At 49.6% G+C, this 16,818-nt stretch overlaps 1 protein-coding gene across 2 annotated transcripts in view; it reads left to right on the top strand.

Moving 5' to 3' along the window:
• Positions 1-16,818, top strand: part of CUL4A (cullin 4A) — a 55,759-nt gene that overhangs the window by 10,536 nt on the left and 28,405 nt on the right. For both annotated transcript variants that reach the window (XM_023519185.1, XM_003799984.3), the window contains exons 3-9: positions 677-780; positions 6,872-6,941; positions 7,950-8,023; positions 9,891-10,053; positions 10,399-10,488; positions 11,434-11,516; positions 13,443-13,510. In XM_023519185.1, the coding sequence (XP_023374953.1) occupies positions 6,906-6,941; positions 7,950-8,023; positions 9,891-10,053; positions 10,399-10,488; positions 11,434-11,516; positions 13,443-13,510 (514 nt within the window). In that variant the 5' untranslated portion in view covers positions 677-780; positions 6,872-6,905. The remainder of the gene's footprint in view (positions 1-676; positions 781-6,871; positions 6,942-7,949; positions 8,024-9,890; positions 10,054-10,398; positions 10,489-11,433; positions 11,517-13,442; positions 13,511-16,818) is intronic.

Below are 16,818 nucleotides of genomic sequence, written 5' to 3'. Positions count from 1 at the left end.
AAAAAAAAAAAATTTTTTTTCTTTTCTCAATATTTCATATTTGAATTGAATGAGATTCTGCTTTTATACAGGAGATTTTGAAAGGACAATTTATTAGAACTGGTAAGAGTGTAGAGACTATTTCCTTGATACAGGTAAAAATATTTTAAGAAAAATGTTTCTGCCTCAAAAAATTCTTTCTCTATTAACACAAAACTTACATACCCAGCAGCTGGGGACATGGCGGAAAACAGCATGTCCTGTTTGACACTAATGGCAGTGTCACCCAGCATTAGTGGCCCTTTACCTTCTGCTTGTCACAGGGGGAGTCGCTGTCCTTGTGAGTGCAGGGAACTGGAGCCCTGCTCCTTTTCTCCTGTGCTGGGGAGGTGGTCACTGGGGAGCATTTCTGGTCCTCCAGCTGGGGTTGCAGATGGCGGTCACCCCACTTCTGTGACTGCACCTTGGACTAAGGGGTTGGAGCATCAGGGACAGGTCTGTGGGATCAAAACTTTCCAAAGGCCCTGGGTACAGGGGCGGTACTAGCTGGTAAACACTCAGGGTCCCGCAGGCTTAACCGCAGTGTACCACAGAGGGGCTGTTTTTGTGTTGTCATTACAACTAGATATGTTTGTTTTTTTTTTAAAGAAACAGTGTGTTGCTCAACTGAGTAATTAATTTTTTTCTTCTATTTTAGGCTGTAGAAAATCTCTGCTCCCATAAAGTCTCCCCAACACTGTACAAGCAGCTGCGCCAGGTCTGCGAGGACCACGTCCAGGCGCAGATCCTCCAGTTTAGAGAATATCCTTTTTTTGGCTCGTGAAGTTTCTGTTTATTACCTAGATCTTTTAAAATTGAACATTAATAGGGTGAAGAACTAATGAATGTCTAATTAGTCTAATTAGCACCTTTTCACTAATATTGAAAACAAATAGGTTTTTAAGTTCACTTTTATTTGTAGAACAAAAGCTTATGGCTCAGTTTTATAATCTTTAAGTGAACTTGTTACTAATTAAATTACTTTGCGGATCTGAATTAAAGGGAAGTAATGTCTTTGTTGAGTCTGGTTGAAGTACTTAGAAAAAGTTCTGCGAAGTGTCTTATATTTGGGTTCTGCTCCCCTTTATTCCAGGGGGACCATCTGTATTGGCTTTCTGTGATGTGTGACAAGTTCCCACTCACTTGGCCGCGCAGCCACTACCTCCTTACTGGCTAAGGGCTATGCCGGGCAGGTGTCAGGGTGTGGCGTGACCCTTGCTCTACCAGCTGTGAGCATCTGAGATGGGGGCTCTTCCCAGCACCTGCAGGTCCTCGGTAGAGCTTGACTTTAGGGTGTGCTTTCACTCTCCGCCTCAGCCCTGCCTCTGTCTGGCAAGACAGAGGTGTATACAAGGCAGCCTGAGCACAGGACTGATGCCGGTTGTGGTGGAGGGTTGGGAAATGCACTAATGTCGGGGCAGGGAGGGGCGTCTTCCAATCTCATGCTGTCCTTGCCCATGTCTTGTCTGGAAAGGATCTCTGAGCTTCTTAACATCCCATAGAAAGTCCTTCATCTGGCCTCTGGCCAGTTCCCCAGCTCCTCCCATTGCTAGAGCCACCCGCATGCTTCACTGAGCAGAAATTAAAAAGTAAATTCATAACTCCAGAAAGCCTGCTTGGGACTGGGCTTTGCTAGGCCTCTACTTCTTAATGGGTAAAATTAGGTAGGTGGGATTTACTCGTTTATAAGTTTTCTTCTGTTTCAAGGAATCTTTTTTGACCTGTCTTCTTCATCTTGGGAAACGAAACCATCCTGAGTTCCTTGGAATGACCTGTGGACAGCTGCAGCAATTGGTGTGGCCTGTGTTGGGCATGTGGCAATAAAGCCTGGTGGTCCTGGGCAAGCTGCGCCCCTGTGACAGCATCTGCAGTATCCCCCACAGAGGCCTGGCCCAGTTCATTGGGTTGGTTCTATAAACACCCTCTGTAGTGTGTTCTGGCAGGGATCTGTCCTAAAGGTTGTGAGGTGGCTTCAGATCACAGTAGCCACATGGGCCCTTTTGGAACCTGGCCAAAGCATACCCTATCTCAGAAGGCACCTGTGAGGGCACCCAGGACCCACCCACCACCATGCCTGGGGAGCCCAGTGCAGCTTCTAGGATGGGGGAGCAGCCTCCAGAATGGGGGCATGGCCTCGGGGGGGGGGGCAATCTGGGATGGAAAGCACAGCCTCCAGGACTGGGTGAGTACAGGCAGCAGATGCTGTCCCAGTTGACGTGAGAACTGCTTTCTGATAACCTGATCAAATTATCCTCCTGCCAGTTAATTCTGCCCTGTGGATTGACCAGTGTGCTCGTTAATTTCCTCTTTGAGCAAGTACTTGCCCCTTGCTATGTGCTAGTGGTGGGAAATGTCTGCCATCCAAGAAGCCTATCTTGTGGCAGAGGTGGGGAAGGATCATCCCCCTCTGTGTGGCAAAGCCAGGACTCTGAACATGTTTCAGCTGTGGGCATCTGAGGTGGCAGCTCAGAAAAAAAAAGAAGAAAGAAAAAAACTGCTCTCTTAAAAGACCTTGTTAGCATCTTGAGTTTAAAAAAATGCGAGACAGAGTCAGGATCAGAACTGCATAAGTGGAGCATTTCCAGGCTAAGCCTCTGCTCGGAAGTGACCCAATACTGCACCTGGGAGGAGGGTGGGGCCTGCCCAGACAGCAAACACTACATCAGAGTGTGCAGCCTGCGTGGGGAGCCCTGGGGCGGGGACTTGGTTGGGGCAGGACAGGTTTGAGCCTAGCACAAGGCTGTAAGTTGCATTTGAGCCCTTGTACGTGGCCAAGTTTGACTTGCGCTCGTAATTATCTGAGTCCTGACACATACCAGATTGATTATGGAGATCACGCTCATGCCGTGGTGAGGTTGATTAGAATGTGGCCTAACACATGTTTCCAGGTGTCTGTCATGTGCTGGGTATAATGCCAGATCCTAGGGAAATAAATCGATGCTGGCCCAGAGGCGCAAAGAAGCCCTTGTGTGCCACTGTGGTGGGGGTGTAGAGGCCCAGACAGGCTTCCATGCGTAAGGAATGAGCAGCCTGCCCAGGTGGGTAACGTGTGGCACAAGGCAGTGTGCAAGCCTCAAGATGAGGTCCCCAGCGGTGGGAGTAGTGTGTGCAGTCCTGGGGCTACGGGGGGCACCTGTTGGGCAGAGAGGGGAAAGTGTTTGCCAATAAAAGAGAAACTAGAAAAGGGGGGGTGTTGAATCATGGTGGGGCCTCTGCGAGACTAAAAAGTCAGTTCTGTCTGAAGATGGAGATTCAGCCAAGGTGTTCAGGTACATGGAAGATGGTGGGCCTGAGTGTGTGTAGGGGCATTGAGACCATGGAGCTAGAGGGGCAGTGTCTTTGACATAGTGGGCTCCAAAGAAAGCACATGCCCGTGGCATGGAAAGGACCTCAGGCAGGACTAGGGTAGGGGGTCTGGTCCTAGTAGTTGAGCCAAAGCAGGTGGCCGTGCTGGTGTGCAGTGGAGCTGGGGACAGATCCCAGGGTCCAAGACATGGAGGACACTGCCCAAAAGAAGAGGAGGAAGGAAGGCCTGCAAGGTCTTTGTGTGGGGACTCGGGAAGGGCATTCAGATGGCCACTGGGTTAGCGGCTGATGAGTGAAGTCTGCTGGGGTAGCAAGACCAAGAATGTGGCAGGGTCACTGTGCCCAAGACTTCTGGACCATAGGTAGACGTTCACCTAGTGAACACCAAGGGAGTGTTTATAGCAGACTACACACTGCATTAGGGACAGAGGATGGGGGAATGGCAGAGTCCTGCCCTTAAAGAAGCATTTTTCTGAAAGAAAGTTACGACCCAGCCTCAGGGAGGCTTCGGAAGCCCTCTGCTGATGAAGTGGGTCAGACATCCAGGCTGGCAAGGGACTTTGTTGGGTTGAGTCATCTGCTATTGTCCCAGTTTGTCACGTGTCCCCATTGCACGTGTTGGGTGCACCCTGCACTTGCCTGTCCCTTACACAATAGGGCCCCTGCTCCTGGAGATACCCTTACCTGACAGGAACTCCTCTGGGTGCACCTGCAGGCTCACACAACCCCTGCACACCCAGAGGAGTTCTTGGAAGTAGAGACTCAGGCTTTCTTCTCCCGACTCAGCCTTGTGGCTTTGCAGCTTTGGTCAGCCACAAGACGCCTTCACAGAGGGAGGCAGGGTAAGTGAGCAGGAAGGCCCAGGGCCCGTGGTCGCTCTGCATCAAGTCCTTGTGCTTCCCATGCACGGCAGCAGCTTCAGAGAGCAGGTGGCACCTCAGAGCGCTGCATTGTGAGCCCCCTGTTCCCCACACACTCCCGAGCTGTGATTGATCAATGTAACACCCCCATCTTTTTTATGGTTGAATAGTATTCCATGGTATACACTACCACAGTTTGTTAATGCATCCCTGGGTTGATGGCACTTGGGTTGTTTCACATCTCTGTGATTGTGAATTGAGCTGCTATAGGCATTCAAGTACAGATATCTTTATAGTAAAATGATTTTTATTTTTTAAAAATTAGATAGGCTAAGTAGGTGCTTTTCTATGGTGTATCATTAGCATTTTGCTGTTGGACTTTTCTGATGGGTGCCGAGTAGGTCCTTCGTCGGGATGGCTCTTTCCCTGGTGTGAGGAAAGGGTGATGGCTGGAACCTACTTCAAGCACAGACTGCTGATGGCATCACTGTGTCTGCAGGCCTCCCTGGGACTGCCACTCTGTGGTATTAGCTAATCATTTCATACTTTTTTCTGTGAGAAATACCAAAAAAGTTCATTGTGTAGCTGTGTTGACCTTACAGAGCCGTGTAAGAGTGTGTATGTTGGCCCTTTCCATCTAACGAGACAGGGTGCTGGGCAGAACTCTGCCTTGGTGGTGGGCACCGTCTTCAGACACCCCCTGGCCTCAGATTAAACCTGTTATGTTTCAGGGCCTATGGGGCCTCACCTTTGGCCCCACCGCTGCCAGCGGGAACCTGCCAGGGTATGGCTGGCAGCTCCAGCCCAACACCTGCGGTCAGTGCTCTGGGCTACTGCGGTGGCGCTTCAGCCTGCGGAGGCTGAGCAAATGTGCGTGTGACTGGTATTTTTTTTTGTTTGTTTTTTTCCAGACTGTTCATATAGATTCCTGTCACAATGAAGCGTTATAATTTTTTTTTTTTTTTTTTGAGACAGAGCCTCAAGCTGTTCCCCCTGGGTAGAGTGCTATGGCATCACAGCTCACAGCAACCTCTAACTCCTGGGCTCAAGCAAGTCTCCTGCCTCAGCCTCCCAAGTAGCTGGGACCACAGGCGCCCGCCACAACGCCTGGCTATTTTTTGGTTGCAGCCATCATTGTTATTTGGTGGGCCCGGGCTGGATTCGAACTTGCCACCTTAGGTGTATGTGGCTGGCACCTTAGCCACTTGAGCCACAGGCGCCAAACCAGGCGTTATAATTTTGAAGACTTGTGGAGGAGTTTTTCTGGAGTAGTTTATTAACCAGTGAACTATTAGGGCTTCACTGCAATACTATAGTTTTCTCTTACTGGTTGTGTTTCCTGAGGGGCCGACAAGGCGTGAAGCAGGCTATTTGGCCAACCCTACCTGTCCTGATGGCCACTACATGTCCAGTGTTCCCAGGGTGCGGGCACCCTCGGTCCCCGTCCTCCTCCTCACCCTTCCCTCTGTTGGCCTGCACTCTGCTGACACTGAACACATGGGCCCCTCCTGGATGTGTGCACACCTGCCTGACTGGGTTTCTCATTGTCCAAGGGCTTTGTCTGCCCCCTCACCTGAGCACTGAGGTGCATGGTGTTGCTGCCTTGGCCGGCGTCTCATGGCTGACAAGTGGGAGGCCAGGACATAGAGCTGGGACATCCATGTTCTGTCCACTGCAGCCCACCATGTTGTCCATCATGGCAAAGGGAATGGCGTCTGTGTCGCGAGGTCAGAAAGATCAAATGAGAATGATGTGAAAGGATAATATTTTGTGAACCACAGAGCACCTTGGAGTTTGTAACTTTGGACTTGGTGGAGACTTGTTGGGGCAGCATGAGGTCCTGGGAGCCACATCCTTGCTCAGTCTGTGTATAGACTACATTTTGAGCCTGTATTACAGAACATATTCTCAGAGTCAAACTGAGAGTATTGTGATTTGGTCCATGAATGCAGTTTCCTGTCAGTGTTATAGAAAGTTGGTTTCCTTGAGGCTAGAAGTTAGAGCCAAGCCTCAGCCCCCGTCCTGTCCCTCATGCTGTTAATGGTCACCTTCCTGCCTCCTGAGCACTCCAGAGCAGTGCTGTGGGACCCTCTGCGTGCGAGGTGACCAGGGAGCGCTTGTGACCTGGGTGTGCATGTCAGTAGGCAGAAACCCAAATGTGTCTGGCAGGGAAGAGCTGAGTGAAGGAAGGGGCTGGATGGGGCAGTGAGAGGTGAGAGACCCTTACAGACAGGCGGGGAGTGGGGCTGAGGGTGTTGGAGGTTAACAACAGCCATGAGTGCTGTTGCAGCTTTTGTCTGCCATAGTCTGTTCAGGGTGCTGTGACAGAATGCCAGGTATTTATAGACAGCAGGTGGTTCCCACAGTTCTGAGTCTGGAAGGCTGAGATCCTGGTGCCATAGACTCAGTGCCTGGGGAGGCCTTTCTGGGCCGTGTCCTGCATGGTGGGAGGTGTGGCAGCTTTCTGGCCCCATAGTCACTGATCCGTCCTGAGGCTCCACCCTCTGGACTTCGTCATACCCCAAGGCTCCACCTCCTAACACCTTGCTGGGATGAGGGTTTTGAAGCACAGTTCTTTCCATGTACTGATTGCTGTTAATAAATAATGTGTTGTCCTCAGTGGAGAAGGGAGCTAAAATGAGGGGCTAAATCTGCAATCCTCATAGATTTCCTTAGCAGACCTTTACAGACTCGCTAGACAGTGTCTTATTCCTGAAGAAGATGAACGCATGCTGGCAAGACCACTGCAGACAGATGGTGAGCCTGCCACTCCACCAGCATGGGCAGTGTGCACAGGGTGTGCTCCTGTCCCCTGCCCCACTGCCAGCCAGTGCCAGCTCTGGGCTTGCCCTCACCTGCATGTCCTGCTGGGTCTCACTAAGCCTCTAGTTTAGCTGGACATGAAATACCTGTGAGGGTCGGGCACAGTGGCTCAAACCTATAATCCCAGCACTCTGGGAGGCCAAAGCAGGTAGATTGCCCTGAGCTCACAGGTTTGAGACCAGCCTGAGCCAGAATGAGACCCCATCTCTAAAAATAGCTGGGCATTGTGGGGCGGGCGCCTGTAGTCCCAGCTACTTGGGAGGCTGAGGCAAGAGAATTGCTTAAGCCCAGGAGTGGGAGGTTGCTGTGAGGCCCCGGCACTCTACCGAGGGTGACAAAGTGAGATTGTCTCAAAATAAATACATAAATAAAATAATGAAACTTTCGTGCATCTCATTAACCTAGTAGGGTGGACCCCATCAGTCCATCAGGAAATAATTTTTTAAAAAAAAAATTTTTTTTTTTTTGAGACGGTCTCACTCTCATAGCAACTCTCTCCTTCTCTTGGGCTTAAGAGATTCTCTTGCCTCAGCCTCCCAGTAACTAGTACTACAGGTGCCCACCTCAATGCCTGGCTATTTTTGTTATTGTTGTTTAGCTGGCCCAGGCCAGGTTCAAACCTGCCAGCCCTGGTGTATGTGGCTGGCACTGTAACCACTGAGCTACAGGCACCGAGCCAAATAATTAAATTTAAAAGATCCCCCTTAGACTAAAAGCCTTCAAATGCCCACAGCTACATTCACTGTAATAAGATATGAAAGTCAAATTCCACGGGGAGCCATTAGATTTAGGAAAAGACCTCAGACATGAGGGCCTGGGCAGTAGCACCTGCCCACTGAGGAGGGTGTAGCCAGGGGTGAGGCCTGGCAGTGTTGTGTTCAGGACTTGTTGTGGGCATTTTGATGATAGAAGGTGTAAGTTGTTTTCCCTTCCGACCATCAGATCATGATCAGGAGCATCTTCCTGTTCTTGGACCGCACCTATGTGCTGCAGAACTCCATGCTTCCCTCCGTCTGGTGAGTCCATCTGCAGCAGGCCTGTCCTGCAGCTGACCCTGACCTCTCTCTTGGGCTATATCCTCCTCCTCCTTTGTGCTTAGGTCAGCCAGGGTCACAGGTGCCAGTGGAGGAGGCCAGGGTCTGTGTTAGCTAGGGGGGAGCAGCCCTGGCAGGCGGGGTGCCCAGTAGTGAATCCAGTACCTTCTCCAGTTCACATTGAGTCTCACCACTGGGCCCCAAGGGGTCCCGGCCTGGAGCTGGTTGGTACCCTTTGGAGACTTTTCTCTGACTTGTGTGGATTTCAGGGCTGCCTGCAGTAGCTCTTTCCAGCCATGCAGCTGAACTATGTAGAGACTGTAGCTGCTCTCAAGGTCACCACCCAGGCCCTGGAGTGGCTTCATCTCCCAGCCCTGTCTCAGGCACAAAAATGATTCTCCAGATACACTAGGGTTTCCATCTTCCTTCTCATCCCTTGTCGTTTGTAGGGACTGGGTCAGTTGGGAGCCTCTCCCTGGTGTTGCTCTAGGTCTCCTGGGCATTCTGCAACCCCCTGCCCCTCACTGCCATAGTCTGTGCTGACCCCATGCCTGGGCAGCAAGCTCGGGGGCCCTCCTGCGTCCTGAAAGCCAGCATGAGGCAAAAGCGTGTGTCTGTCTCATCCTGGCTCATCCTTTCTCTGATGTTTTAAAACTTCATTTTTCTCCCACTGGGAAGAACCAGTGGTGCTGCCCCTCTCACTCCCCAACCCCCAAGTTTTTATCACCAGGAGTCCTGCTCCTGCCCACACCCTCCTCTGTGCTCTCTCTCCCAATGTAGTGTGATGTCTGTTCTCACCAAAGAGGTCAGTAGCCTCTGAGTTAACACAGCCTTATTTTATATGACCTGACATCTGTGCGGTTTTGGACACTGTCCCCTTCCTTAAGACCATTTTTTTGTTCCTTTTGCCCCTCTGGCACCCGCAGATGTCCATGTGGTGTCCCCAGAGGCAGACGCTACACATTCAGCTCTGTGTTGAGACATGCCGGGGAGGTCAGATGACAGCAGCAGGTGGTTCTGTGTTTGCTCTGCTCTGTGAGGGGCCACAATTGTGCCGTTTCCCAAAAGCAGGCACAGGGAATCAGCAGGTCCTGCTCTGCCTGGGCTGTTTGGCACCATAGTCTAAACTCTTAATTTATTAGCACAACTATAAACATTATAGCACGAAATAAACTATGCCACCTCCAGTCCCCCACAGAAGGCTGAGAATCTGAATATGAGAGTCAGTGAAATGAGACCCAAATGTGCCAGTGCAGGATGTGTGGCTGGGGTTCGGGGTCTGTACTTTTGTCCCCTCCTTAATCGAGCATTTGGTGATTATGGGGCCAGCAAAGGTGTTAAGGTGGGGGATATGCAATACAAGCTGGGCTTTGCAGACAGTCATGCTGGTGGCTGTGGGCTGAGTGCTCAGGACCATGTGCAGGGGCTTCAAGTGCTCGGAGCAAGGATGGTGCCTGCGGCAGCTTTGCAGGACAACAGGGTTATAGAGGACACCCAGAGGCGGTCGAGGGGTGGTAGGCGGGTGGGGCCTCTCCAGTCACCCACCAGGGAGGATAGTGTGACCCAGAGTCTAGCGGTCACTATATCAGGATTTCATTGTCAGTGGCATTGGTGACTGAAACGTCCCAGTACCTGACCACATCCAGGAAAATACAACAGTCCTGTTTAAGGGAGAATACAAGGCATACTAGACTGACAAAAACAAAGTAATTTTGAAAAAGGAATTCTCAACTCACCAGTGTAGAGAGCGAGCAGGTCAGTACTTTCGGGGCACTCACAGCACAGCTGCAGCTTCTCTAGAAACTTTAACACTTAAGACTAAAATGAGTGTTTCTTTCTCTCTGTACAGGGACATGGGATTAGAGCTGTTTAGAAACCACATTATTAGTGACAAGATGGTTCAGAGCAAGACGATCGATGGAATTCTGCTGCTAATTGAGCGGGAGAGGAGCGGGGAGGCAGTGGACAGGAGCCTGCTGCGGAGCCTGCTGGGCATGCTGTCAGACCTGCAGGTTCGGCTGCTGGGTCACAGCAGGAAGCATGAGATACCAACAGAGCTGGGGGAGGCCGGGGTGCTGAGGCCAACACAGTGCAGGGGCCACAGAGAACCAGACAACAACATAAAATGCACATTTTTCATGGAAAATGTACATCACAAAGATGAAAGGTGATGTTTTTTAATGCACATGAGGCTTTCCCCCCAGAAAGAATATAGTGGATAAACCAGCTGGGAGGGGCCTTTGGTCACATAGCAGGGGTTAGGGTGCTCATTGGTGCAGCTCACTGCATCCTGCCCCTCAGAAAGTGGGGTACGTTAGTACTTGTAAAGAGAGGTCAACAATTCTGCTCCTTCTTAGGTATATAAAGATTCCTTTGAAGTGAAATTTTTGGAAGAGACTAATTGTTTGTATGCTGCAGAAGGCCAAAGATTAATGCAAGAGAGAGAGGTAAGATGATGAAATGGTTCTGATGGCTTGATTTCACTTCTTAAGTGTGCATCTAGGTGGAATCTCTTAATGCTTGTCCTCTCACCTTCTGACAGCTACAGTCTAGGGAAGATCCCCAGCTCTCTTACAGGAAGATTAAATTTCCTTCCGTTAACAGGCACTGTTGCTCTCCCCCAACAATCAAAAGCTAGTGAGATAGTTTTTGAAATACGTGAAAGCCCTCAAGTTTAAGCAAGAGGATAAAAAGTAAATTCTAAAAAAGAAAGATAAATATAAATGAAAACATTTTTTACTTGTGTGACGCATTAAAGAAAATTTTCCCACAAAGTCATTTGAAAAAAGTGTGAGTAGTCATAGAAGCCCAAAAAACTTAACCCATTTCACGATACTGGAGCATTGGCCCAAGGGAATCCTGGCCCCAGGCACACTCATGGTAGGGGGACCAACCTGCTTCCTCAGTCCTGACTTTAGAGAAAATTCCCCGGGCCTCACCACAGCTACTCAGGGCAGGGCATCAAAGAGCCATGTTCTGAGGCCTTCCTGTGCTTGGGGCAGCAGCAGACCAGAGTGCACCCTGGAAACCGGTGCACATGAAGTCCCTGCAGCCATGTGGCTGTGCCCCAGACAAACAGCCAGTCTGGTGATGAGCTTTGACTGCCCAGCTGTGTATGGGCTGAGGGCTGCTGGCAGGCCCTGCACCCTCCCACTGGGGCTGTTCCCATCTGCCCATGGCCTTAGGGGTGGACTGTGTGGTGAACAGGACAGTAAGGTGTGTCCAAGTGGTACTTCCTGCCGCAGCTCACACAGCTCTCTGTCCCCCTGCCCATCAGTCTGTATTAATATTTGGCTTGAATGTAATTTTATAAGAAAAATAAAACTTCAGTTTCTTGGATTAATATTGAGGATCTTTCTGTTTCTGATATATTTAAATGTTTTGTTTGGAAGGTTCCAGAATATCTTAACCATGTAAGTAAACGTTTAGAAGAAGAAGGAGACCGAGTGATCACATACCTAGACCACAGCACACAGTAAGTCCTGCATGGCCTCCGGGTCCACCTCACTGCAGGGGACATGACTTGCTGGTTAGTGAGACGAATGGTGCCTTCGTAAGTTCACTCCAACTAGCCAGGAGGGTCTTTGCTGCTAGCTTATTTTCTCATACCACGTCTGGTCCTTCGGCACTCACAAACCACACTCCACTGAGTACCCCATCATGAGTTAGGAGACACATGGCATCTTTTTGGGCTCTGAGACCAGGGGTTCTGTTTATGTTGATGGAGTGTCACTGAATATTTGGCAGTTTTTTTAGGCATCTTATAACCTCTAATCTTTATTTACGATACTATCACATTTGCTTCTTTTATCACGTAATGTTTTTCTTTAAGCCAGGGGTTGGTGAGCAGCTGGAGATAGAGCAAGGGAGAGGTCATGCAGCATGTGCACCAGGCACAGAGTCTGCATGTGCAGCAGTGGGACAGAGGAAGGCTCCTAGAAGGGAGAGCAACCTGTACCTGGTGGAGAAGGGGCAGCCAGGGTAGAGGAAGGCACCGGGTCCATGCAGAAGGACACAGGAAGGACAGCAGGATTTGAGGGGCATGTGGGAAATCCAGGACCCCAGGCCAGAGTGAGGGAGCCTGGGCAGAAACAGCAGGACATGGGAGACTAGTGGAGAGCATGGAGTCAGCAAAGCCAAGGTATGGGCCCACAGCCCCAGCTCTGTCCTCTGTGGGGGGATGCCCACCCTCCTCCTCCTCCTCCTCCACAGGGTTGCTGTGAGATAGAAATAGGATGGGTTGTACCTTACAGAGCTGCTTTTTTTTTTTTTTTTGAGACAGAGCCTCAAGCTGTCCCCCCTGGGTAGAGTGCTGTGGCATCACAGCTCACAGCAACCTCCAACTCGTGGCCTCAAGCAAGTCTCCTGCCTCAGCCTCCCAAGTAGCTGGGACCACAAGCGCCCGCCACAACGCCTGGCTATTTTTTGGTTGCAGCCATCGTTGTTTGGCAGGCCTGGGCTGGATTCGAACCCTCCACCTTAGGTGTATGTGGCTGGTGCCTTAGCCACTTGAGCCACAGGCGCTGAGCCGACAGAGTTGTTTATAACCATAGAATGCAGGCTTGGGAGGATGGCCAAAAGTAAAATCTTTAGAGTAAATCAGATGCTCTGATTTTCTGAAAAGAACAAGAGTAGTTGATTGTGGATAGTAAAAGAAAGTGGGAAGAAGTGGAGTGTGCCCTGTGCACGGGGTCCTGCCTGCTGCTCTGTGACACACCTCAGGCCTCAGAGGATGCTTCCTCACATGGTGGACAGAAGGGGACTTGGGGCAGAGCTGGAGACAGGGGGCTTGGGGACCTGGCACAGGAGGAGTGGGAGGAAGTGTGTTTTGGGCTCCATCTCTAGAGCCCAGAGGTGCCCTTTGAATTGCTGAAGGGCATGGCACAGTCCACCTGTGTCTCAGCTGGAAAACCAGGTTAGGCAGGAGATGGGGGGTGAGGGCCAGCTCTGCACTCTGAGGGAGGAAGTCAGTGCACGTGGCTTTCCCACAATGATTGTGGCACGTGACGATCTGTGCTGAGACTGGGTTGAACTGCTCAGGAATCTTGGGGCTAGGGGGTATGTCTGCAATGCAGGATGCCCCAACCAGTGAAGTGCCTCATGCTAAAGGCAAAATGGAAATGTGTAGCCTGACACGGTGCCCAGCTGGGGGGTTGGGGCTGCCTCCCCCCAAGGTGTGCTCACCTATCTACCTGTTTGTGCTATTCAGAGGGTTGTTTTTAGAGAGGGCTCCAGATTGTCTTTGGTACTCACCATGGTGGTGTGAGCAGGAAACACCTGCCCCTTCCTTGTTTCTGACTGGCTGGGGATTGTTTCAGGCCAGTTCTCCCACCATTTGCAGCTAACCCAAGTTTCTTCTTTGACCTTTATTTCTAATGCTGCTTCTTTTTGGCTCATCTAGGAAACCGCTGATTGCTTGTGTGGAGAAACAGCTGTTAGGGGAGCATTTGACAGCAATTCTGCAGAAAGGTAGATGCTGCTCACTCTGTGAATGGGGCTAAGCCCGACCCTTAGCTCTCTGGGGAGGAGGAGAGACTGGCAATCAGCAACATAAGAAATCTCTGGTGAACATGGTAGCCACTGAGGGGAAAGATAAAAAGATGAGAGAATGGTGCATATAGAGCTGCATTTGTTCCTACAAGTCCCTTCACTCCTCTCTGGCTGGAAGGCCCAGGCGGCCCTGCAGTGATTGGGACAAGACAGGACACCCAGGCACAGGCCAGTGGGTGGCCTTGGACACAGGCAGGTGGGGGCCCTTGGACACGGGGTAGGGGAGCCTCAAACACAGGTGGGGGGTGTACCTTGGACACAGGTGGGGGGCCTAGAGCTTTGGCAGAGCCTTCTGCCTATCAGCTTTCCCCAGGGTCTTCCTCGGGGCCCTCTGTGGTCCTGGTATCAGGCAGACTGCCAACTGGAGCGAGCATTCCTCTCCTCACCTCTCTGGGAGAAGAGAGCACGCTCTTCAGTTGCAGCATCTACTTTGTGTCCTGGAGGTGGCAGGGGCTGCTTCTGCAGCTGGCCCTTGAGGGCATTGCTGAGGAGCCGACTCCAGCTTTGTTTGGTTGCTTTTGTGTCCAGCCTTCAGAGTGTGTTTAATACTCTGGAAATTACAGTAGCACGGTTCAGCCTTTGTAACACTTGAGTACTCATTTTTTAATAATTTAAGTGGTTAATGTCACCATTTGAGTCATTTTAAAATGTATTTGGAAGCCACAGAGTCTCTTTCAAGCCATTAGATACTTTAAAGTTTAACTTGGGGAAGGCCCTAAATAGTGTGCACATGTGTTCTGTTTGGGGCTGTGCTTTGCCAGATAACACATTATTGCCCATGAGATAATGAAGTGGGGCTCGAGGTGAAGCCAGAGTGAAAGCAGGGGAGTGGCCTGCCCTGCTCGCTCCTGCCAGGCAGATGCTGCTTCCTGGGCATCAGCAGTAGAACAGTCCTGTAGAGGCACAGCCCCATTACACATATGAGAAGACTGAGGCTTGCTTACCTCGTGAGATAAGAGCAGGGTCCCCTCTGGGTGTCTTCTGCTGACACGTGCAGTGTTCAGACACCTATGCTGCTATTGTGTTTCCACATGAAGAAGGAATTAATTACCTGTCCAACCTAAAAACAGGTGCATTCAGGATATGTATCAGGCATTTTCAAAAAAGAAGTCACTTTAGAAGGAAAAAAACTTTGGCTTGGTGCCTGTAGCACAGCGGTTACAGCGCCAGCACAAACACCAAGGCTGGCAGGTTCGAACCCAGCCTGGGCCTGCTAAACAACAGTGACAACTGCAACAAAAAATAGCCAGGTGTTGTGGTGGGTGCCTGTAGTCCCAGCTACTTGGGAGGCCGAGGCAAGAGAATTGCCTAAGCACAAGAGCTTGAGGTGGCTGTGAGCTGTGACACCACCACACTCTACTAAGGGCAACAAAATGAGACTTTGCCTCAAAAAAAAAAAAAACAAGAGAAAAAAAGCTTTGTAAATTTCCATAAATTATTTCAGTGCAAATTTTGAGCAAAATTGTTTCAAGAAAATGATAAATTATATATTACTCTAAATTTTGCATAGAAATTGGAAATAACGTAAATACTATTTTATAAGTAATATATAAAAACTATTTTAAAATAGTTATGTAAAATATGTAAAAACTATTTTAAAAATTAAAAAGTTATATTTTGAATTCTTTTTTGAGACAGAGCCTCAAGGCTGTCGCCCTGGGTAGAGTGCTGTGGCATCACAGCTCACAGCAACCTCCAACTCCTGGGGCTCAAGCGAGTCTCCTGCCTCCACCTCCCAAGTAGCTGGGACTACAGGCACCCGCCACAGCACCCGGCTATTTTTTGGTTGTAGCCGTCTTTGTTGTTTGGCGGGCCCAGGCTAGATTCAAACCCGCCAGCTCAGATGTATGTGGCTGGGGCCTTAGCCGCTTAAGCCACAGGCGCTGAGCCTATATTTTAAATTCTTAAGATATTTAGGGCCTAGGTAAAATATAAAAAGTTTATTTGTATCAGTAGATCAAAATTAAATTTAAAGGAATAATAAGGCCAGGTTCAGTGGCTCACGCCTGTAATCCCAGCAATCTGGGAGGCAGGTGGATTGCTTGAGCTCACAAGTTTGAGACCAACCTGAGCAAGAGCAAGACCCTGTCTCTACTGAAAATAGAAAAACTGAGGCAAGAGGATTGCTTGGGCCTATGTTTGAGGTTGCTATGAGCTATGTCACCACAGCACTCTACTCAGGATGACCACTTGAGACTGTCACAAAAATAATAATGATAAGCATTTGGAGCCCTAGGTGAGGATTATAAGTATAACTTTACCATGTTGGTGCACATTTTTAAACTACCTCTTTTCGGTGTGTGGGCATTGCATCCACCCAAAGCAGAGTCTGCTCACAGCTGTCTACCCCACCTCAGCTGCCTGCCCGTGGTGATCATAAAGCAGGTGTCCAGAAAATACTCTGTGAGAGCTTTTCTTTTTTTTTTTTGAGACAGAGTCTTACTATATCTCCCTCAGTAGAGTGCTGTGGCATCACAGCTCATAGCAACCTCAAACTGTTGGGCCTAAGTGATTCTCTTGCCTCAGCCTCCCAAGAAGCTATAGGCGACAGGCACCTGCCACGATGCCCTGCTAGTAAGAGCTGTTCTAATTGTGGTGAACAGCTATTTCTGTTCTATGCTGTTTCATTTATTCTTTGTAAAATGTAAATGTCTAAAACAAACATGTTTAAATGCTATGTTAAACATTTAAAAATATCTGACACTATTCTCCCTCTTAGTTTACTATATATGTTAATAACATTAAAAAACTAAAAATCAGGGCGGTGCCTGTGGTTCAGTGAGTAAGGTGCCAGCCCCATATACCAAGGGTGGCAGGTTCAAACCCGGCCCCGGCCAAACTGCAACACAAAAATAGCTGGGCATTGTGGTGGGTGCTGTAGTCCCAGCTACTCAGGAGGCGGAGGCAAGAGAATCACCTAAGCTCAAGAGCTGGAGGTTGCTATGAGCTGTGTGATGCCACGGCATTCCATTGAGGGCTGAGGGCGATAAAGTGAGACTCTGTCTCTTAAAAAAAAAAAAAAAAAAAAAAGGCTAACAATCAGATGTGATAGTTAACCCTTTAACAAATACATTTTCTCACTGACGGACTAAATCAGAAGTAAGTGGGAATCAGTCCACGTTAAATAGCTCGTGTAAACGTTTCCCTGGCTGTTGCTGCTTTAGGGACAGCAGAAATCAATAATACATCTGCCAGCATGCTCAGAAACATGAAGACCTCCCTCAGAC

This window comes from Otolemur garnettii, unplaced genomic scaffold (assembly GCF_000181295.1).
Source record: "Otolemur garnettii isolate 467f Iridium unplaced genomic scaffold, OtoGar3 scaffold00161, whole genome shotgun sequence".
Lineage (NCBI taxonomy): Eukaryota > Metazoa > Chordata > Mammalia > Primates > Galagidae > Otolemur > Otolemur garnettii.
The sequence above is the reverse complement of the archived record's forward strand: the minus strand, read 5'-3'. Positions and strand labels throughout refer to the sequence as shown.